Source organism: Dicentrarchus labrax, unplaced genomic scaffold (genome assembly GCF_905237075.1).
Source record: "Dicentrarchus labrax unplaced genomic scaffold, dlabrax2021, whole genome shotgun sequence".
In the NCBI taxonomy this organism is placed as follows: Eukaryota; Metazoa; Chordata; class Actinopteri; family Moronidae; genus Dicentrarchus; species Dicentrarchus labrax.
The window spans coordinates 18,445,877-18,467,084 of NW_026136704.1; the positions used below are offsets into that span (position 1 = coordinate 18,445,877).

Genomic DNA, 21,208 nt, shown 5'->3' on the forward strand with positions numbered 1-21,208 from the left:
GAGCGTAAACATTGAATTTCCTCTGTAGCTCTGCAGTCAGAAACGCTGACCTACAACTAAAATAAAAAGGCTAAATTAAACTTTAAACAAGACAAACTTCAGTAATGTGTGCTTGAGTAGGAACCAACCCGAGCTGAGTGCATTACTGTGGGCGGTGTTGACCTCTGCCCTCTTCAAAGAGGGAAGCAAAGCCATAAAAAAAAAAAAAGTCCCCCTACATGTCAAAATTAACATAAATGCAACATAAACGCATACACATCCCGTAAAGTTTTATTAAACCCTCAGAACGACAGGGGATTACATTACAACAGGACACATGTTTATAAAAAATGTGATCTTTATTTAAACCCGAGCTACAATGTGACAGGATGTACAGTACAACGTAAGCAACAGGGCATTACCGGCATGAAAATACAACTTTCAATTTCATTTCCAAAATGGCTAAGGGGGAAGTAAAGTCTTTACCCCTGAAACAATGTTAATTATCAAATATTACACCTTAGTATTGTGTACTGAAAACTACACACACACACATTCACATATGCTTGAATGTAGAAGAAGAAGCCTTACGATAATAAAGGGGGGCGAAAGAGTGGGGAACAAAACATTTGTAGAAAATATCAAAAAAACCAATTAACAGACTCCTAAAAGGTCCTTAAGCCATTACATAAAAACTCCAAACATCACAGTTACATGTGTTCAATAGAAATATTACAAGGGCTGTCCTGGACCGGCTCCACATGATTCCTGCAGAGTTATCTACAAAATGTGTCGAGAGCTGAACGCCTCAGCCATACATGTCCTCGCGGTCTGCGTTATAGATCTCACCCTCCTGCAGTGAGGCAAAGTTCAGGAAGTGCGAGGGGCGGTGGACTTCGTGGTAGAACTCCTTCGGGTTGGCCAGCTGGAGGTCGTACTTCATGTTGGGGTCATGGCGCACACCTATAGCAATACAAGATCACAAAAAAATGGTTATTTGAGCTCACTTTTATGTAATGTACAACATCAAACACATGATGACAGTATTGTCTTAATACACTGTTTTCTATGACATTTAAAATAAGCTGAGTATTGAGCTGTAAAAGCAGATCTGCACAGTAAAATCAATCAAATTGACACTGGGACAGAGCGGAAATATCAATGTATGGCAACGATTTCACAAAGGAAAGCACACAACAGTAATGAGGATGTGCCAGATGATTAAAGCAGAATAATTCAGCTCATCTAGTAAAAGTATAAAACTAAAGTTCATCTTATAAAAGTGTAAAATAAAAGATGGGGCAATAAAAATAAAAACAAAAGCTACTGACCCATGAAGTTGTAGTTCCAGGACACCTGTCCAGGCACCATGAAGAAGCCCAAGAAGCGGTCAGAGAGCAACATCTGCACTCTCTCATAGTGGGATGGCAGGTAGCCTTTAGGGTTGTTGCCCTTGTCGGTATTCTGTCGACCCCACTCGTAACCACTGGGTGTCAGCTTGTAGGCTGTAAGCGTGCACGAGCCTGGAGTGAAGCTGAAAACCAAAAGTAAAATGCATTTAAGTACCATCAACAATCACTTTACTACAGTTAAAAACAGAGCTTGTTCTTTTATTCCTGTAGCCAAGAACCTACCTGCAAGTGATGATGATGGTCTTCTCTCCATCCCATGACGGGTTGTCAGCCATGACCTTGGCATGGGTGGTGACATCCTGTGGGGACAGCTGGGGCGACTCATTAGGCTGGGTATGGATCCAGCCGAGGGGCTCCATTTCCTGTTTGAGGAAAGGAAAGAAGTTTTTAAAAAAAAAAATGCTGGGACAACAACAAAAAGGGCACTTTAACTAACGAGCACCCATCCTAAATTTGAATCAGTCTCTCTGAACAGTCTTACTTTGAGGTATTCATGACCAGGCAGCTGGTTGGGCAGGTGGACAGTCTGGTGTGTCCCCCACTGTGGCACCATGACAATGCAGCGGATCTCCTTCACCTGGGGGTTGTCTGGTGGGCTGGTGCCATACAGGTACCCAGCAATCTGGAACAATACAGTGCACCGTCAGTATCTACAGACAGTTTCTTTCTTTCTTTACTTTGCACAGACGTTAATGAGGGACCTTCATGTAGAGGTATGTAAGGTACCAGTAATAGTGTAACAGTTTGTCTGCAGTACTATGGATCTCCTACATTACCTGTGCTCGCAGATCAGAGATGCAGATGAACTTCTTGAGGACGTTCTTGGGCAGGATGTAGGTGTAGCCAGTCTCCTTGATGTCATCAGACGACACATAGATGTGGTTGGTTCGGAGATGGAGGTTGGCAGCAGATATGGCCCTAACAGGTTGAAGAACAAGGAACATTAAATCCAACTGAGACAGAAACCAAAAATAACTGCTTTGTTACCAATTTACTACAATAAGCTGTGATGGTTATATTTCTTTATGGGTTAAAGACTTAATCTTTGACTCATTCCTGAGTGAAGAAATGCCATAAAACAAACGCTCTGCATACCTGACTCTCCACTCGGTCTTAGATGAGAACGTCTGGGTTTCGTAGTTGGAGGTGGTGGAGGTGATGATCTCGTCACCGTGCTTGTTGACAGTTCGGGTCTGTGTAGCAGTGAGCTGCGACTGCTCTTTAGTCTGCTTCTCAATCTCAGCAATTTGCTGGCGCTGCTGTGACGGAGCAGAGATCTCCATACCCAGGATGATGTCACGGATCTCAGACTGGGTCAGCGAAGCCACGTTCACACTGGATGAAGACAAGGGAAGCGTTGATTACTAAATGCAAGTCTGACTTTACCCAGTTACAGAGAGCAACATATTGCATTGACTTCAGGCCAATATTCAGTCCATAAACTAATACTTACTTGTTCTTTTTGCCATAGTCTGCCAGAATGAGATCTTTGAGTTGCACTTCCACCTTTATCCACTCCTCATCAGTGAGCGTGGGCCAGATGTGATGGGGCTCAGTGATAGTGGTCTTGTCAGGTTTCAGGATCACCTTGGCGCGGTCATTGTTGACGTGGAGCGCTCTGAGGATCAGGATGAGTCGGGAGAAGGCCTAGAGATGGAGAAGACCACCAAACACAAACTATTTACACAAGGGAATAAGTCACAAAAAAATAAATCCACCCAAGTTTAGTTGATAAATCTGATTGGATCAGCTCAGGTGATCAATACAGTGATATTAATTTATGATGATCCTTTCAATCCTGGTCTGAGGCTCTTGTGAGACAGAGTGAAACTCACTGTGTAAGACGAGATGGTCTTGAGCCAGTCGTCGTAGAGGTTGAACAGCACCATCTGAGGCTCTGTAGCCTTCAGGATCAGGTCTCCAAACTTCTCCACCTTCAGACAGGCCTGGAAGGGCAGCTGCAACTCAGAGCCTTTGATCACGATGTTTGGGAAGTCGAGCAAGTGGACCTGCACAAAAGAGACCAAAGGAATTAGAACTGGAAAAGCATTCAAAGTATGTATCAACCTTACAAAAATCCTAAAGATGACCCTTCAAGGCTTCAGGGTTGTTAGCATGAATGAGTCCCACCTCAAGAGGGTCCAGCATGCCCTTCCTGGTCACAATGATCTGTTTCGGCTGCTCCTCCACAGGGAGGGACCGAATCAGGGCAGCCACTTCTTCAGCTGTTTTCCATTTAGCCAGCTACAGAGATAGAGCAAGAATAAAGTTAGACACTCAGGAAGGAATGAACAACTTCAGTGTCTGTGAAAAATATTTACAGAGCCTATACAAAGCAGTAGCAAGGTGTTTGTTGGGGAGAAAAGAACTAAAAACACACAATTCAACAACAGCCATAGAAAGTGTTTGCACTACTGTAAAACAAATGAGAAATCAAATCACTGAACCCAATAGGAGCGAGAATAAATAATACAAAAAGCATAGCTGGTGGTTGTAATAGTGAGTGGTAGAGGAGGGCTGTACCTGTCCTAGACGTTTCTGTCCAGCCCACACAGATGTGTGAATGATCTTGAGGAAGAGTTGACCAGTCCTGGGGTTGAAGATGAAAATAGCTCCGTTGATGGGCTTCGTGGTCAAGTTACCCTCAAAGGTCTGTTGAGATAAATGCAGAATACATGTGACTAAAAGGATTTCTTTCCATATTTCTATGTAAAAGCAGCATATTCAGAGACTTTATTTACAAGATTAAGAAGTCATTTGAACAAATTGTGCACGTTATAGCACAACTCTATTGAGGAGGAAAAGAACGTCAGTCCTCACCTTGTGGATGGTGACTCGGTACACATTGGTGTCATCTACAAACCAGATGATCTGGTTGGAGAAGAGTTCACCATAGTTCTGTGAGGACAGGTAGGGCTCAGTGGGCTCGGAGGAGTAGAGTTGCAGACCTTTGCGGATACGCTCTCTGAGCACGTAAAGGGCCGGGTTGGCTTTCATGATCTTGGCCATGGCCTGCTGGATCAGAGGCTTGCTTCCAGGGAACCAGTTACCATAGCCACTATATGGAGGAAATTTAGTTACATATGTAGTTAAATACTAACTGGAGATTGTTTTTTTTCCAGTCAATAGTCACACAAAAACACTTCAGGGAGGTAAGAGTGCATCTACTCTGAGACTTACTATTGCAAACAGTTGTTCATGTACAACAAGTTAGAAAGCTAGTGTGAAGACTTCAAAGGCTACTGCAGAGCATACTTGTTGACATGAACAAGTGGATGCCAAAATCCAGGCACTGCTGTCAAACATTAGCCTGTAGTTTATTTTTACACACCCACAATACACTGGGATTCACTTTAGATCAGGAAGAAAACCCTGTTTGCCTTCTTCAACCACCAGTCGATGCTGCTTTGTGACCTGTAGCCAAGTTGGCTTTTTTTTTTTTTTTTTTAACCAAATTCAAATTGATCAAATAAACTTTGTTTCAATCTCAATATCTGCCATCATACTGCTTATGTATCCATGATGTAACAATCCTTACCTGTGGAGGTTGTAAGCCAGGTCGATGGCAATGAGCACCCCAGTGGGGGAGGGGTAGATACTCATGTTGTCGGTGGTGTAGTCCAGGAACTTGGCTCTGGCATAGCGCTCGATGTCATGCGAGTCATAGTCACCCCAGCGCAGCTGAATGTCGATCCAGTACTTCTGTGTGGTGGTGCTGTCCATCACATCCCTAGAGGAGAAGGTGCACATTTTAATTCACATTAGTCTAGATAGGACTGTTAACATGCTTCTATGATGACAGAGTTTACAAGACCCTGTAATGTCTTTAGAGCACATAGTGTAACTTGAATATATTATGAGAACTTTAAAAGTCATACTTGGAGTCAGCGAGCAGAGATGGTCGAGAGACATTCCACTTGTATGATGCAAAGAGGAGGATGTCTGCACAGGATGAGTTCATCTTGTATGACTTCCTGGGGTGGATGGTCTCCTTCTGCACCGTCTCAATCTCAAGAGCATCCAGCTCTTGATCAAACACCTGAAAACAAAGACAGAACAATTTAATATCATTATGGAAACAAGTCAATAGTGAAGCAGGTATAAAGCCACAAGAATGGACTTCATCTTGCTAAATGGCTGCTGTGTATAAAGTGTATAGGTGTAAGTAAAAAGGTGTCTACCTGACAGAGATCCATGACAATGCTCTCATGAATCTTCTGCCACAAGTGAGCCCTGAAGATCTGAATGAGGGAGATCTTCAGTGTGGGGATCTTGCCGTGCATAAAGATTCCTGTCAGGTCAAGTTGTACCTGGAAACCCACATACACCTAAAGCCAGAGGAGAAAACATGTAAGATGCAGGCCAAGACAAATGTTTTTAAATCATTTAGACCTTTCCTTCAAGAATATAAAAATATATTAATCTGGAACAAAAGGTTGGTTGTACTGACGTTGGCTCTGTTGATGGTGGGTGACCACCAAAGTGTGAAGCGACGGTTGGGGATTTGGTTCAGACCAGACCTCTGGGCATTGGTCAGCTTCTTCCATTTCATGGACTCCTCAAAGCCACTGGCCTTTTCCCTGTAAAAGTAATGAAGGAATTGCATTTAAACAAATCCACGACTTGACTGGGAAGTTAAGAGAGGGAAATAGAAACCAAACATACAAAAAGTACTTCAAGTGCTTCGGCTGTACTTTTTTCTTTCCATTTAGAAAAGTAACACACATAGTTACACAGACCAAGGCTGAAGTTCTCTCTTCTTTAAGTGTTGTTTGAGCAGTATAAGCATTATGCACTATAAGCATTCTTAGGGCTCTCACCAGAAGAGACCCTCCCAGGTGGGGAAGTAAGTGCCTTTGAAGAGTGTGTGCTCCAGGATGCCCTCCACACCGCCCAGAGCTTGGATCATGTCTGTGCGGTAGTTGTTCAGGTTCCACAGTTTGCCATCGTGCCTCTGGTGGGTCCACCAGAACGGATTCTGCTTCAGCACCTGTACTCAATCAAGACAGACATCAATATGCATGTTGGAGGCAAACGCTCATTTTAAAAACACCCACACTGTAAGCATTGGACACATGAATGTTATAATGAAACCCAGAACAGACACCTAACACAAACTTTACATTGTTAGACTTTAAATGTTCTTGGGTTAGTCTGAGGTTTATCTGAATTATAAGAGACTATAATTATCATAATATGGTACACAATTTCATCTCAAGATACTTTTGCCCATCAACATGTAAGAAGTGTCTTCATCATACCTGATATTGTTTGAAATCTGTCCTGACTCTCCAGCCTTTGTCATAGGCCAATGTGTGTCTGTCCTTCTGGAAAAGTGTGTTGATACGGGGGATTCCTCTGTCCCATGAGTCCTCCAAATCTTCCAGGGTCAAACGCCTGAAACACAGAACACACACAGCTGTTTGCATAATCTAGTTTCAGCACATACAATATTAATATTAAGATCAGTGTAGAAGAGCAGATCTTATAAATCCTAGTCCCTCATAGATCTAATTAAGACAATACCTGTTCTGGGCGATGGCCTCCTGTCTTTTGAGGGCATACTCAGCCCAAACTCTCTGGGAGTCGATGAACTCGCTCTCCCACGGCTGAATGTAACGATATAAGTTAGGAATCAGCTGGTCTTCTTCGTGACTCATTCCAGACCTGAAGTGAGTGATGCCCACATCTGTCTGCTTGGACCACCTGGTGGAGAGAGGGAAGAATTAAAGCCCAGTTTGCTAAATTAATTTACAAGATAATTTACCAACAAGAGATCAAGACAACAATCAGCCCACATGTTGACTTACCGCAGGTCTGACTGTGGAATAAGCACGTGGCCCATGGACAGCATGCCAAGGCCACCCAACTCTTTGGGTGTGTAGAAGACCACAGGAGGGAAGCGGCTAGGCATTTTGGAGTTGAGGCCGATCTTGATACGTGTCTGTATCTTGTTCTCACACTTGACCAGAAGATCCAGGAGCTCCTGGGTATTGACCACAGCCTCACGGAAGTACGTCATCAGACCGATCAAAGCTGTGTTCCATTTGTTCACAATCTGGAGGTAAAGACACGACATAGTGAAATATTCTGACGTGGTAATAACGTCATTACTTTTAATTTTTGTGACTGTTATAGTGTTTTGGGAGGATGCCGTCTGCTGACCTTTGTGAATGTGGTGGATCCAGAGGCCATCAGGATCTGACGCACTCGGTTGTGGAAGCGCTGCATCGATTCATCATCCACACGCAAGAAACACTGCGCTGTCCTCTCTTTGGTTACCTGAACATGCAAAAACAATATGAGAACTTCAAAACGCAAATGCGATCAGTTGTATAAAGACAGCAGTGATGCTATTATAAAGGAGGTGTCAGTAATGTAGTGAGAAACATTTACATCATCAATTGTCTCAAACTGTGAAATGGAAGTTGATAGCATAACAGCAGGTGTCGCATTAACCAAATGTTTTATATCATTGACTTTTAACAATAGTTTGTGAGAGAATCTTTAGATCCCGTCTTTCAAAACAACAAGAAAATCTAACGCAACCTCTGCATAACATTTGCTCATTTTTGGCATCAATTCCTCACCTCGTTCTGCAGGTTCCACACACCGTCCTTGTGAGTAAACTCCTCATAGCTGGTGCGGCACTTTGGCAAGATGCGGCACTCAAAACCACACATGTTGAAGAGCAGGTTGGGGTTGTCTTTGCTGTAGACGGAAACAAAGCTGTTCTCCCACTGGACAGTCGTCACTGACCTGGGCAGGCGGTTCTTGATGTCCCAGAACACAGCACGTCCACTGGAAAGAATAAGATTGTAGAAATTATGACTATTGATCTCCAAATCTGGTAAAATAAGTATAATGTCCAACAGAGTAATATTTAATACTACAATAAACTATTAAAGAGGCAAAATCTTTAGGAGGAACTCACAGGTTCACATCATGCTTCATCAGTCTCATGCGGGCATCGCGGGGCCAGCACTTCTTGTTGTTATAACCCACTATGTTCTCATTGTTGGGGTCTGGGTGCTCAGTCAGGTACCTCTGAATCAGATCCCTGGCCTCGTCAGCAGAGAACCTGTTGGACCCATGAAAAAGCCACATTACTCACAATTTTTAAAATCAGCCAAAAACTCTTGATATGCACCATTAGGGTGCAAGGCAGAAGACAGACTGTAACAAATATTTAACAGTTTAAGTTTTAAAACCTCATGCTGTCCATCACAGCTTGGGTTGCCAAAGACCAATATGTTAGGAATCAAGTCACACCTGAAGAAGATGTGGATGCGGTCAATGTATCGGCAGTACAGTCGGATTGGGTGGGCGCTCTCCGTAGCTGTGTCTTGGAAACTGAGGAAGTCGTTGGGCATCTGAGGTGGGCCAGCCATCTCGCTGGCACGGTGCAGGCCCAGCACCAGCAAGTCCATCACCAGGCCGTAGTACTGCACAATGAAGGAGGCAAACTGGAGCCCCCTGATGATACCATAAGAGTTGGTGTGGTTCATATCCTAGATAGACAAGAGACAAAGAGGAAACCATTTAGATCATACACCAGTAAAAACTTAACTGGGAAGTGAATTCTGAAATGAATAAATAACAGAAATAAAACATCTAAAATGAATGAGCGCGTTTACCTTGTAGTTGATGACCACGTTGTTCTTGGCTGTCATGTAATCAGCGATGTTGTGGTCAACAATGAGTCGCAGCAGCCTGTTGAGCAGGGTAAGATCAATCTTCTCATACATCTTCTCATAGCGGGACTCCAGCATCACGTTGCACTCTCCCTCCGCAGTCTCCCAGACGTCCTGTAAGTTGTTGATGCCTGAGGAAAATCAACAAAAAGGCCTTCAGCTAATGTTTGACAGAGTTATCCAATGCTTATAGATGTATTACACAGTATTAATATTGTTTCTTTTCCATCACAATAAGCCTGAGCAGAGCCTGACCTTGGCACCACTTGTAGACCAGCAGTGGTGGTGGTTCAGTGTCAGCAGGTTTGATCCAGGGTGGGAAGAGGCGCCTCTTGTCTGCCTCGTACCACAGGTACTGGTCCAAGTAGGCATCTGTGATCTTCTCCAGGGGCTCCACATCATACACAGGCACCAGATGACTGTACAAGTCCATGAACTCGATGCCCACCTGCAAAAGAAAAGTGTTAAAAGTTTTAGACTGACAGAACCGAATCTAATGCAATTTGTATGTAACAGCAACATTAAGGATATTAAAGGCTTATAACAAACATGTCAGGCAGTTTACAAAAATGATTCTGACGTCACCAAGAGGTTTTCAGCCATAGAAAAAGTAGATTTTCCAATAACTTATTTAAAATCAGTTTGTAAATTGACTAGTGGAATATAAACAAGATGTTTCCAATCAATGCTTTGCCCACAAAATCCCCTATGATGTTTGACAGCAACATTTTCAAAAACAATATCTTCACATCTTGGTCCTGACCTCTTTGAAGGCTCTCTGGGTAAGCAGGTGACGTTTTATCCTGGACAAGGCCTCGTGAGGATTGTCGTAAGCCTGCTCTATCAGCCCCAGCTCCTCCCTCTGACTCTGGTTCAGACGAGACTTCACACTAGGGGACACAGAGACACAAACTAATGATGTAGACAAAAAAATATTCTGGCAGTTGTGTTGCCTGGTGTGATAAATACTTACTAATTAAGAGTGGAAATAATGTGGAAACTGTGTTTACCTGTATGCCTCCTTGAGCCTCTCCAAGGCCAGGATGAGCAGCTTGGTGTCATGTTTGTAGGACAGAGGAGGGAACGGGATGGGCGAGAATCGCCGACTCTCCAGCCAGTGAACAGTGGTTGTGTAAATGGCTACCGCCTCTTCAGCTGTGATGTAGGGGCCATCCTGTAGGCAGAACATATACACTTTATTAAAAGTGTGACAAAATGTGTAGAAGCCAGGGTTTAGTAGCTTGAATGTAGAGATGCAATGGCACTCATTGTTACAGTTTAGCAAAGAAAAATGTAACTCCTAAGGGAGTACAATTACTGTATAAACTATCAGAACCAATATCTGAATGGTGAGGGTCCAACTGCAGATGCAGCCAGTGAAAACAGCATCATCATTCATTTTGATATTCCTCTAGTTCTTACGCACAGGCAAGCAGACCAATGCCAGTGCGCCTTTGTAAGAGGACTTTTCTCATCAGCCAAAGGCATCAGCCACACACCAACACACACATTAGGTTATTAGTAGTTTGTTAGTAAATACAGATGTGGGTTTCTTTAAGGCCCCTGACCACTGAAGTATAACTAATCATGGCAACAGATTATTATTAGTAACAGAAAGTATCACAAATGCAGCTTTCTATTTCAACAGAAAGAGCCTTTTCAATATTTCCTTTGAGCTTTCTTTTTCTGTGTGCCTTACCTTCAGGTAGTTGTGCTGTCGCTCCTGCTCAGCTTTCAGGTACAGACGGGTCAATCTCCCCAGGTTCTTCTTGCACACCGTCTTGTCCACAGTGGCTCCACGGCGGATTCGCTCACGATTGTAGTGGGCAGTGTTGGTCCACCAATCAGCTTTAGCCTTCACATAACGCAGGATCATGTTCTCAATGGGAGTGGGCAGGCCTGGTACCTGTAAGGATGTGAAGAGTTAATATTTAGTTCATTCTTACTCAACTGAAAAGTGCCACAAACATTTTGAACCACTGTCACAACCACTATTAGGCAGGTTTCTTTCTCACTGTAAACTTGCTGTATTAATAAAGGAAATGGGTCTTTAATTAAGAGAAATATTGAACATGAACATTTTTAACCACAACTAATACATGTTAAGTCTACAGGGTAAGCTGTCCCTAGTGTCTACATTATCTGATTTAGCAAGTGCAAAGAAAAACAGACCATAATACTGACTTCAGCTGCTGAAAGCTTTAGTATAATTATACTTTAACTGACTCAGTCACTTTAGACAAACCCTTAATTCAAATGTAACAGCACTTTAAGGATTCTGTGATTAAAACTTAACTCAATAAGACCCCCTCTTCCATATAGCACTCACAGTGGGAGTGATCTCTGTAATACACTGACCTTCCAGGGGATGTTGGCCTTCCAGCACCTCCAGGACTCACTGAGGTGCTGCAGGATGGTTCTGGCCTTGTTCTGTTTGATGCCCTCGGGCATCATGTCCAAGATGTCGTGCATCACAGCAGCACGCAACTCCAGGTCAAAGTGAGACTCAACACGCTGCTTGGTCACCGTCTTGGCAACGCCCTTAGAGTGACGTCCTGTTCGGGTCATCAGAAACAGTTGTAAACAGTTTAGTTCCTTCCGACGTAAAACCTCTGTGCATCCTAATATTTTGTTGTTGAAATAATAGTGGCAACTACAAAAACATAGAGGGGTGTTTATTATTACCTTCAAACTGCCTGGCCAGCAGATTTCCCAGCCACCTCTCCAACAGTGGAGTGATACCCCTCATAAAGAACAGCCACACTCTCCAGCCAGGAGCCCAGAAGCCACAACCTGGACCTTTGCCCACAGGACCCTGATCCAAAAACAAACAAAACATAAGTGTGTCGTTCAACAGCATTGTAGCTTGTGTAAAATGTACTCATCTTTTCTATAGACACTGAACATAATATCTTCAATAAACAAACAGCTGAAATAGACTGTTTACTCACAGTGTTGAACCGGTAGTAGATGAGATGCTTCAGATCTTTGCACATTCGGATTTGTCTCATCAGTTTGTACTTGTAGCGGTACATGCCTGTCAGCTGACCCACATGAGCAAAGATGTACTGCAGCCCATCAGACAACTACAATACAGAGGCGAAATGGGTGGATTAGCCAAGTGTAAAACCATTGTAAAACAATCTTCAACTAATGTTAAAACATCACTACAAAGCCAATAATAACAAAACTTATCACACTTCTTCGAAAACAGCAAAGGACCAAAAATGTATAGAAGTGAAACATTTCTAAAAACCTGATTAATATCATTAAAGTAAATGCTTGCGTCTTAAATTGTAAATTGTTATTGCTAAGCTGTGTTAGTACTATTAGCCTGTGAACGTAACACTTTGTTCTAAACAATGTCGAAATAGCTCTTTCACCTTTAATGCAACACACACACACAGATGTTTTCTGTGACTTTACTTTATAAGTTGATGAAACGACACTTTCAGGTGGAGAAGGAAGAATGCACATGTTAAGTTCAGATACAAATTGGATGTGTTGTGCAAAATTTGTTGGTGAACTAACCTGGAAGGCATCAACATTTCCCAGTCTGTACTGCACGTGGCTGTCCACCACCAGCTTGCTGAGACGCAGCACCTCTCTGCACAGATGGAAGGCATTACCGAATCTTGACTTCTTTCGTTCCTGGGGGGCAGAAACAAGATCACAGTTGTAGCTCAACACTGGTGAAAACGGCACAGACTACTCTTGGCACCAGAATACGGTAAGACATTTATCAACAGAGCGTAAACCATCTTTTAAGATTTGCAGATGGGAATTAACTAAATTTGGAAGTTGCGATTTTACAGATAATATTTTAAATTCGGAGTTTAATATACATTCTTATTGTGCATCTAAAGAAGTTAAACAACAGGCAGATCGGCCCTTGAGATTGTACCTTTGTGGTCAGTGTCTTGACGGGCTTCAGGTTAAAGTTGTAGTCGAGATGCAGGTAGTTGAGGTTCTTACGGTGGATAAGCAGATTGAGCATATTGTAGCCCTGTCGGCAAACCTGCAGGCCCACCTCCACCCAGTCCAGCTTGGTGGACTGAAAGAACTTGGTTGCCTTGAAGGAGCGGAACAGATACCTGAAAGACAAGAGGGAAAATCTTTATTAAAAAAAAACTGACTGATGTCTGAAAAAGGTGGCTTCAATTAGAAAGAAGGGTTAACAGGACATCAAAATGAAGCTTCTAATGATGCTCACCTCTTCTTCTGAGCTTTGGGTGGCCTGTGTTTCAGAGCATTGAGCACATAGTACTTGAGCAGTTTCTGGTATGACACACGCACTTTCACTGGCTGTCCTGCAGGGCAGTGCTCCCGGTACCTGTGGAATAATTTAACACCTGACATTTAGAATTTCTCAAAAATGATCTCTTTCAGACGTACATTTTCTACAAAGTTGAACCACTTGTTTTCAATTACTTAATGACACACTTAGTCTTGTTCAAACATGTTGGTTGTTTGCTCACCAGTTTTTGATCAGGGGAATATCAATGGCGCGCCTTGTACGCCCAGACCGGAGGTTGAAGGGTCTCGGTGCCCACAGTAGAGCAATGCCATTGGCTGTGTGGTCTGTGTAGAGTGGAGTCTCCTTGAGGAAGGGCTCCACATATTCAGGAAGCTCAAACTCCTCGTCATCATCAGGCAGAGGCTCCTGGCTCTGAGCAGGTGCAGAAAATTACAGTAAGAATTTAAGAGTGAGCTGGCGAGTAAATACACAGCTAAATGTAAAGAGAAGAAAAATCTCTCTTTTCTGCATGAGTTTTACCCCAAATCAATTTACTCTAAACTTTAATTAGAAGCAATGTCTGAATGGTGACGGGCCAACTGCTGCTGCAGCCAGACATACATAAGAGTCACCATTCATTTCAATATTCCTCCAGTTCTTACGCACAGGCAAGCTGACCAATGCAAGTGCGCCTTTGTAAGAGGACTTCATTCAAAAATTCACATGTGATTAGTTCAAAGTTCAAAAATTAGAGATTTTTTTTCACAGCTGCCAAATCTAGAAGTTGGATAATCAGCCACACTTACCTTGACAGAATGTCTGTGTGAAATGGGGTTGATCAGCGGGTCGAAGTAGAACGCTGGGAGATCTGGATCCTCTGTTTTGATGAACACCACATTGGGTGTATGATACCTGCAGGGGTAAAGTCATGAGTATCTACAGCAAATGAGAAATATAGTATAGCAAATTTAGTAATTTAGTTCACTTCTTACCAGGTCAGGTGGACGTGGTGCGGCAAGTTGTTGTACAGGTAGGGGAAGGCGATTTTGTACTCTGTCCTGATAGGCTGTCGGATGATGATCTTGTTGATGTCGTTGAACTCATTCCAGTCTTCATCTCTGCAGGAGAAACAGAGGAGAATCAGCTATGGCACAAACCATCTAGCATCTATTCTTATTTGATGTTTTGTTTGGGGTAAAATAGGATTTTCCACTTATAAACATATTCTAAAAGCAAAACAGAGAAAAGCTCCATTAAAATTAATAGTGTAAAGTCTGTAGGTCTATCATGTATTAAAAAACAGGAGGTCCTTACTGGAGGTTGATGTCTCTGACCAGTGGCTCAAACTTTGGCCCACCAGGGATGGCCATATTTAAGGCCTTGGAAGTGAAGAAGGCCTTGAGGTCAAACAGATAGAAGTAATTGAAATCCACCAGGTCTGTCAGCAGCTGGTTGGCCAGACGGTACAGTGTGGACATCATGGGCAGTGTGAACTGCCATCGGCGGTAGGTGGTGCCGTTAACAAACCTGAAAAGGGGCACAAATTAATTATTGTTTGATATTACTAGCTACACATCAGGTAAACATCTAAAACTTACAGTTTGTCTTTAGAGAGTGCTGTGATGGCTTACTTTGTGGTGTCTTTAAGAGGCTGGTGCTCATAGAACCACTCCACACATGAAGAGTCCTCTTCAGGGTCGAGCTCCATCTGGATGGCCTCCAGTGGTTCCACATCAAGGATGTTGTCAGCGTAGTCCAGCGGCGGCTCCTCATCATCAAATGGTGGGAAGCGCATCCTCTTGAAGTGCCGACGGTCACGCTTCTCACGACGCATCATGATCCACATGGTGCTGGGAGGAGGACACCAATGATTATAAATACTTTAGGAATACATAGTACAATATAATGGATGTGCATTTATCCAATGAACTACAAATACGATAAAGTAATAGTAAAGCATGGAGTGCTTAGTGTCACCCAACGCCAGACTCTCTCTTACCCCCACTGCGCGATGTAGACTGGCTCTATGACCCAGGGGATTTCATTCACAAAAGAAATGGCTCCAGTGATGTGGTAGAGGACGGGCACATCTCGGATCTGTTCCCAGGGCATAGGCATGTTCTCCAGAAGCTTCAACACTGCATGGGGCATGTACTTGAGGGCACTGTTCAATGAAAAGATACATGATGAGCTACAACAGCAGGGGGCGATATTCTTCAGCAATGAGCAAACAAGTAAAACAGTTTACGTGCAAGAAATTTGTGTGAATTTTTATATTGAAATGTTCATTAATGTAGGATTTATTTTTACCCAAGGTACACCCTCTTGTCATGACGAAACTTTCTATTGGTCATGTCTCCATGGTCTCTGATGATCTTGCGGACATGCTCAGGTGGCATGTCTTCCTTCTGAGCATCCACAAAGCCAAACTTTCTCTTTTCTGAGTAGCGCTTTGCCTGCAAGTGCTGCCATTTTCTTGCTGTATGGTTGGAGGACACACATAATGACAAAATGAATCATGTCTATTTGTGCTATAAAAGTTGAAGTTTAAAAATCACACCATGAACGTGCTGCCTTGAGTGAACGCCAACATACCTTTCTCTTGCAGTTTCTCCTCAGACATGTAGTCTGGGACTGGTGCAGGAGGAGGTACACCTGGTGGCATCCCTGCAGGGACCCCTCTGTAGGGGAAGGTAGCCGCCATAGCGCCTCACTTCTGAAAACAAAAACAAAAAATCAACACTAATCCTAAATAAAATGTACACATTTAGGTTAGAAGTCAAAGCAGAAACAAATACACTCACATTAATACACAATGTTAAATTGATGAGCCAATCATAATGCGTTTGCCGATATATTAGTTACAAGTCGTGCAAAGTTTTATGAACTCTCCTAGATTAAATTGAAACTGGTACTCGTTTTTTGGCCTTATAGAAAATATAACTATTGCACATTAACATGGCAACGTAAGCTAATTATCGGTTAGCTAGGCTACGTTAACAACATGGCTTCCTGTGCGGCGCTGACTCTAACATTAAAGAACTACAGACACTGCGCATTACCCGCTCTGTAATCAGTATAAAATACAACCAAACGACTCTTTAAAACACGTTTACACCGAGTCTGTGAAACATTAAGTCGGTGGTTGGAGCTCCAGCTGCTAGTTAGACCAAACGTGGATGGAGCGGCAAGCTAACCGACTGCTAACGTTAGCATGGCGGCTAACGGCTGAACGTTAAGTAAGGAAACGTAAAACCCTCGCTGCCTCCCTCTACCTCCCTCTGCCTCCCCCCTACCTTCACTCCCGGGGTAACTTCTCAACGTCGAAGACAGCGGGGATCCACACACACACCCAGCTACCACAACATCTCTCTTTACAGGCTGTTTTGTCCCTTTTTTCTGTCTCCTCTCGGTTCACCGTTGTGTTGGTTTGTCTTCATAAAACTGCATCACGCACGATGAACGACGGTGGCCACACGATGAGCGCAGTCCGCTGCGAGTCACAGACCGCACTTACGCCGGATATACGTAGTTCTTATGGTTCTTCCCTCTTAACGGTCGGAGCTCTACGTCGAAACATACGCAAGCGTTGAACGAGCGCAATGTGGCAAATACCCGGATGATCCCGTTGATCCCGACTACCGCCCCCTGTAGGTTGGTGGTGTACAGGAGACACTTTAAAGAATAGAAATAATACTTATATTACAATATCTAACGCAATATATAGAATATAAATGTATGTAAAGGTATAAAAATAAAATGGAAATATAATATATTTAATAATATAATAATAAAATATAATAAGAGATATATAGAAATTAAATGTAAATGTAAACATATGCTATAGTATCTGCTGACAGAAATTAAAATGAGTTAATAAATAAGATTGTGGTGTTGCAGAAGTTACAGATGATTACAAAGAATGACTGAATAATTATTACATATTAATACATGAATATAGTATTATTATGTTTTATTTCTTGTTTCATAAATTTTTGGGGTGTTTACTGGCTTCAAAGTACTACGTAAGCAACTTTATATTTTTCTACCACAGTATAAAAGTAGCTTTACCCCTATACAAGTCTGTCTTAATGGGCTTTTGGATATGTTATAATGTGCATTCATATGTATATTTTATAATCTGTGAGAAATTGTGTTATCAAAATGTGTATTTGCTTTAGTTGGTTTGTTCTGTACATTCAACATCTATTGCATGTCTGTCCCTCCTCTGTTGCAATTTTCCTCTGTTAAAATTGTTTTTGGGGGAGTTTTTCCTTACAATAATCAAGAGTCTAAAGACAGATGGTGTTGAATTCTGTACAGATTGTAAAGCAAATTGTAATCAAAATTCTATATAATGTAAAATTTGACTCGACTTACTAGCCTATCCCAGACAAAAGCCCACTTGTTGTATACAGATGTGTATGGTGCAAAATAACTTTTGATCAATATGTTTTGTCCCCTCCAATCCAAGTGTATCCACTGTTTGATTCTGAAACCATGAATTTAGAAAAAAAAATTATATTATTGCTATAATGTAAGTAACTGATAAGTCTTTAAAATTGATCATTGTTAATTGTTTGAAACCGATTCCAAGCTTTTAATAACTGAAGTAATAAAAAATAAAAAAAACATTTTCATTGTGTATACTTGATTTTATTTTATTTGCAATGCCACTTTTATTCTGAAAAAAGGGACCGGAAGAATAGAAGGCACTGGTGGAGGACAGGGGACAGGGGGCAGGTCTGACCCAAATATTGCTTCTCATTTATCTAACTTAGCGGTTGCGTTTCACATAGTTTGAAGCCACTTTCTTTCTGAAGCTGTCTGTGAAGCTGTCGGACGTGATGGCGACTTGTGACGACGTACGGGAAAACGTGAAGGTACTTTTTTAGTTTGGATCAGACACAATGTAGTTTTATCTCCACCCGGAGCTTCATGGAGAAGTTCTTCTGAAGCAGTCCGGACATTGCACAATTGTTGCACAGTCGTGTTTGATTGATAACGTTTGTTATACTGACCTTCCTTCAATCAAAAACAAAGTTAAAGAGCAATGCAATCTCTGTCAAATCTAGTAATTATAATGTTTGAAACATACACGTTAGTGCAGACAAATGACAGCCTGTTGAATTACAGTTAAATGTTAAAAGCATGTTTTATTGACTGCTGTGTGCAGAAGTACTACGGCAGTCGATTGGAGTCCTCCTGTGATCTGCAAACAAGTGCTGCTTCCTGCAGTTTGTCCGGTCGCACAGCGCCAAGAAGTGTCACCGATGCACTGAGCCTGGTTCACCCAGAGGTAACGAAAAGGTACGGGTCGCACAGAGGTGATAAAAAGGTACGGGTGGCACTCTTGTCTCACCTTTACTTTTTGCAGCACATACATCTACAGCAGTAACTTTCTCATGCACCTCATTAGATGGTCTCATTGAGGTCTGCACATATTGTACTCATGGGAGACAGGAGTGGACTGTTTTATTCAGATATCTAACTTTTCCTCAGTCTGTTGTCTCTGTATCATCTGTATGATTCCCACCATTGCACAGTGATGGTTTGTGGTCATGCACTGTTGTCACTGACAGTATTTGTCTCCAGATTCTTCGGCTGTGGTCTTCCCTTTCCAGCAAAGCTTGAGGGCTGCAGGGTCCTGGACCTGGGCAGCGGCTCTGGCAGGGACTGTTATGCCTTCAGTAAACTTGTGGGACCGAGCGGACATGTGACAGGGATTGATATGACGGAGGAGCTGGTGATTACACGTCCTCGTGCGCACATTGTTTGATACTTGATTTCTGTGCTTTCTACTTTATTTAACTTCCATTTGTTTAGGTCACAGTGTGTCGTCAGTACGTTGAATATCATCAGAAGAAGTTTGGCTATGAGAAGCCCAACGTCTCTTTTGTCCAGGGGTACATGGAGAAGCTCAGTGAAGCTGGCATACAGAGTGACTCAGTGGATGTTGTGCTGTAGGTTTAACGCATGGATATGTCTCAACATGATGTTTCTGTAAAGCAGCTTTGATTGGGTTGATAATGTTTATTACTGTTTTTCCCTCTAATACATTCAGATCCAACTGTGTAGTCTGTTTGTGTCCGGATAAAAGAGCCGTGCTACAGCAAGCATACAATGTCCTAAAGGTTAGTACAAAGGATATCTACCAACTAGATTAAGAAGAGAAACGTTTCATGCTGTTAATGGTTCTCATTTTACACAGGAGGGAGGTGAACTGTACTTTAGTGACATGTATGCCAGCAAAGTTGTCCCTGATCACATGAAGCAAGATCCAGTCCTGTGGGGTAAGATAACATGATCATTAAAACCTAAATGTACATGTAATAAAGCACAGAATCGCTGACACTGACAATGAATGTGTCTGCATCCTCTGTATTTCTGGGCCCAAGGTGAAGGAATGGGTGGTTCTCAGTTTTGGCACGATTTCATTTCACTGGCCCGCAGCGTAGGTTTCAGCACCCCACACCTCGTCTCAGCGAGTCGCATCGTGATCTACAACAGTGAGCTCAAAGCAAAAGCAGGTACCAAGAAGAGCGACACTGAGTTGTGACGACGAGTGAAGAGTGTTTTCATTCTGTAGTTGAGGTCGGCTGTTCATTTTGCAGGTGACATCAGCTATGCTTCGGGCACTTACCGCCTGTTTAAGCTGCCCAAAAGTCCCGTCAGGTCTGAGGCAAGAGTGACCTACAAAGGAACTGTGGCAGATTTCCCAGATCAGCTGGACTTTGATTCCTCCCACTCTTTCAAGGTATTATAAAAGTCTCACCAGAGGCCAATCAGCCCAATACTGATTTGATTTATTAATGTTAATAATAGGAACCTGTTAATATATGCACATTTATTTTATCCTTTTACTTTTTATTTTTGTCTTTATCACTTGTGTTTGAACCTTTTCCATTCTCAAATATAATCCTGTACCTTTTATTTCACCTTGTATCTATAGATGTAAATAAATTTATTGTTAGTATTCTTTTATAAAAATGAAAATGAGAATTGAAACAGTAATATACTGTCGGTCTAATTTCTGTGGCTCAATAAAAAACACAAATACTCTATAAACTTTATGTAGACGATTCAAATACAGTGTGAACAAGAATCCTGAATAGTCACATCTAAAATAATCAGCAGTGTTGGAAAGATAAAATGAATGTTTTCTTTTTGTGCTGTGCAGAAAGATGTGGCAGTGGAGGTAAATGGAGAGATGGCAGCAATCCTCCAGAGTTCCCGTTTCTTCCCAGATTTCAAAATCGAGATGTCGGATAAACCAGAGTGCAGCTCAGAGTCAACACCACAGGTAGCTGAAAATGCTTTAATTTTTGAAAGAAAGTAAAATGTTTATATGTTTAAGCTTTGAAAGAAATAGAAGATTTGTTTCAGCCTCATGTGATAGTCAACTTTCTTCTTCCTTTTTTGTTCAGTACTGCCACCTCAGCCCATTTCTGCTGGCGGACAAACTGGGATCCTCAGTGACAAAATGCTCCAAAACAAACAAATGAAAATGTTGCTGAAACCTGAGTAAAATAACATTTTAACACATTCGTTTTGATTAGTCCATCACATTTGTAAATTATAGACAAATAATCTTGTGCTTGTCGTCACTTACCTCCAATGATGTACTTATCATTTGTGAATAATCGTGGTTCATAGTTTGGCAGTGCTGTAATGCTGTCACAGTATTATGATAGTAAGAGTGTCTGGATACTAAAATAAGTTCATTTACAAAGTGATAGTTGTTTATGAAATATTGTCGCTTTAGTCTTGACTTAACATCTAAGTGAACTAAGTTTAAATACACAAGAAGATTCTGTGTAAAAATTACAGTAAAAGCATCTTACAGGCTTTGTATTCGGCTGTCATTGTGCAACATGAAACTTTAT

At 42.1% G+C, this 21,208-nt stretch overlaps 2 protein-coding genes across 3 annotated transcripts; one reads left to right on the top strand and one right to left on the bottom strand.

Annotated features, from left to right (window-relative positions):
• Positions 1-319: 319 nt before the first annotated feature.
• prpf8 (pre-mRNA processing factor 8) lies at positions 320-16,791 on the bottom strand. Of its 2 annotated transcripts, none has more exons than XM_051397061.1 (43): positions 16,619-16,791; positions 15,918-16,035; positions 15,633-15,801; positions 15,322-15,486; positions 14,954-15,172; positions 14,637-14,849; positions 14,315-14,440; positions 14,129-14,234; positions 13,564-13,754; positions 13,299-13,418; positions 12,990-13,179; positions 12,617-12,736; positions 12,037-12,171; positions 11,771-11,900; positions 11,444-11,640; positions 10,785-10,991; positions 10,096-10,259; positions 9,849-9,975; positions 9,341-9,533; positions 9,029-9,216; positions 8,664-8,902; positions 8,326-8,472; positions 7,982-8,192; positions 7,557-7,673; positions 7,202-7,449; positions 6,918-7,097; positions 6,653-6,788; positions 6,212-6,381; positions 5,842-5,971; positions 5,573-5,719; positions 5,270-5,430; positions 4,930-5,121; positions 4,212-4,449; positions 3,915-4,043; positions 3,522-3,635; positions 3,227-3,400; positions 2,845-3,038; positions 2,487-2,726; positions 2,168-2,309; positions 1,873-2,013; positions 1,614-1,753; positions 1,311-1,513; positions 320-942 (listed from the first exon to the last, which is right to left on the bottom strand). In XM_051397061.1, exons 2-43 carry the CDS (start codon positions 16,024-16,026, stop codon positions 788-790), a joined length of 7,017 nt encoding a protein of 2,338 aa, XP_051253021.1. In that variant the 5' UTR covers positions 16,027-16,035; positions 16,619-16,791; the 3' UTR covers positions 320-787. The 2 variants fall into 2 exon arrangements, with proteins under 2 accessions (XP_051253021.1, XP_051253020.1); XM_051397060.1 differs by having other exon boundaries at positions 15,918-16,038.
• Positions 16,792-18,029: 1,238 nt separating this feature from the next.
• Positions 18,030-21,170, top strand: zgc:153372 (uncharacterized protein LOC767695 homolog). Its single transcript, XM_051398817.1, has 10 exons — positions 18,030-18,205; positions 18,499-18,632; positions 18,918-19,068; positions 19,149-19,285; positions 19,387-19,456; positions 19,534-19,615; positions 19,721-19,852; positions 19,937-20,079; positions 20,503-20,625; positions 20,750-21,170. Exons 1-10 carry the CDS (start codon positions 18,170-18,172, stop codon positions 20,825-20,827), a joined length of 1,086 nt encoding a protein of 361 aa, XP_051254777.1. The 5' UTR covers positions 18,030-18,169; the 3' UTR covers positions 20,828-21,170.
• Positions 21,171-21,208: the final 38 nt, after the last annotated feature.

What these genes read in the sequence shown, in the direction of transcription:
- prpf8 (XM_051397061.1), bottom strand. Translation starts at nt 16,026, where the DNA reads ATGGCGGCTACCTTCCCCTACAGAGGGGTCCCTGCAGGGATGCCACCA. An exon ending in TCAAGACACTGACCACAAAG is followed by an intron (nt 12,737 to 12,989) that starts GTACAATCTCAA and finishes TCTGCCCCCCAG; the next exon opens with GAACGAAAGAAGTCAAGATT. An exon ending in CTGGCTTACAACCTCCACAG is followed by an intron (nt 4,450 to 4,929) that starts GTAAGGATTGTT and finishes TCCTCCATATAG; the next exon opens with TGGCTATGGTAACTGGTTCC.
- zgc:153372 (XM_051398817.1), top strand. Translation starts at nt 18,170, where the DNA reads ATGGCGACTTGTGACGACGTACGGGAAAACGTGAAG. An exon ending in GCAAGATCCAGTCCTGTGGG is followed by an intron (nt 19,616 to 19,720) that starts GTAAGATAACAT and finishes TCTGGGCCCAAG; the next exon opens with GTGAAGGAATGGGTGGTTCT. An exon ending in TGAGCTCAAAGCAAAAGCAG is followed by an intron (nt 19,853 to 19,936) that starts GTACCAAGAAGA and finishes TTCATTTTGCAG; the next exon opens with GTGACATCAGCTATGCTTCG.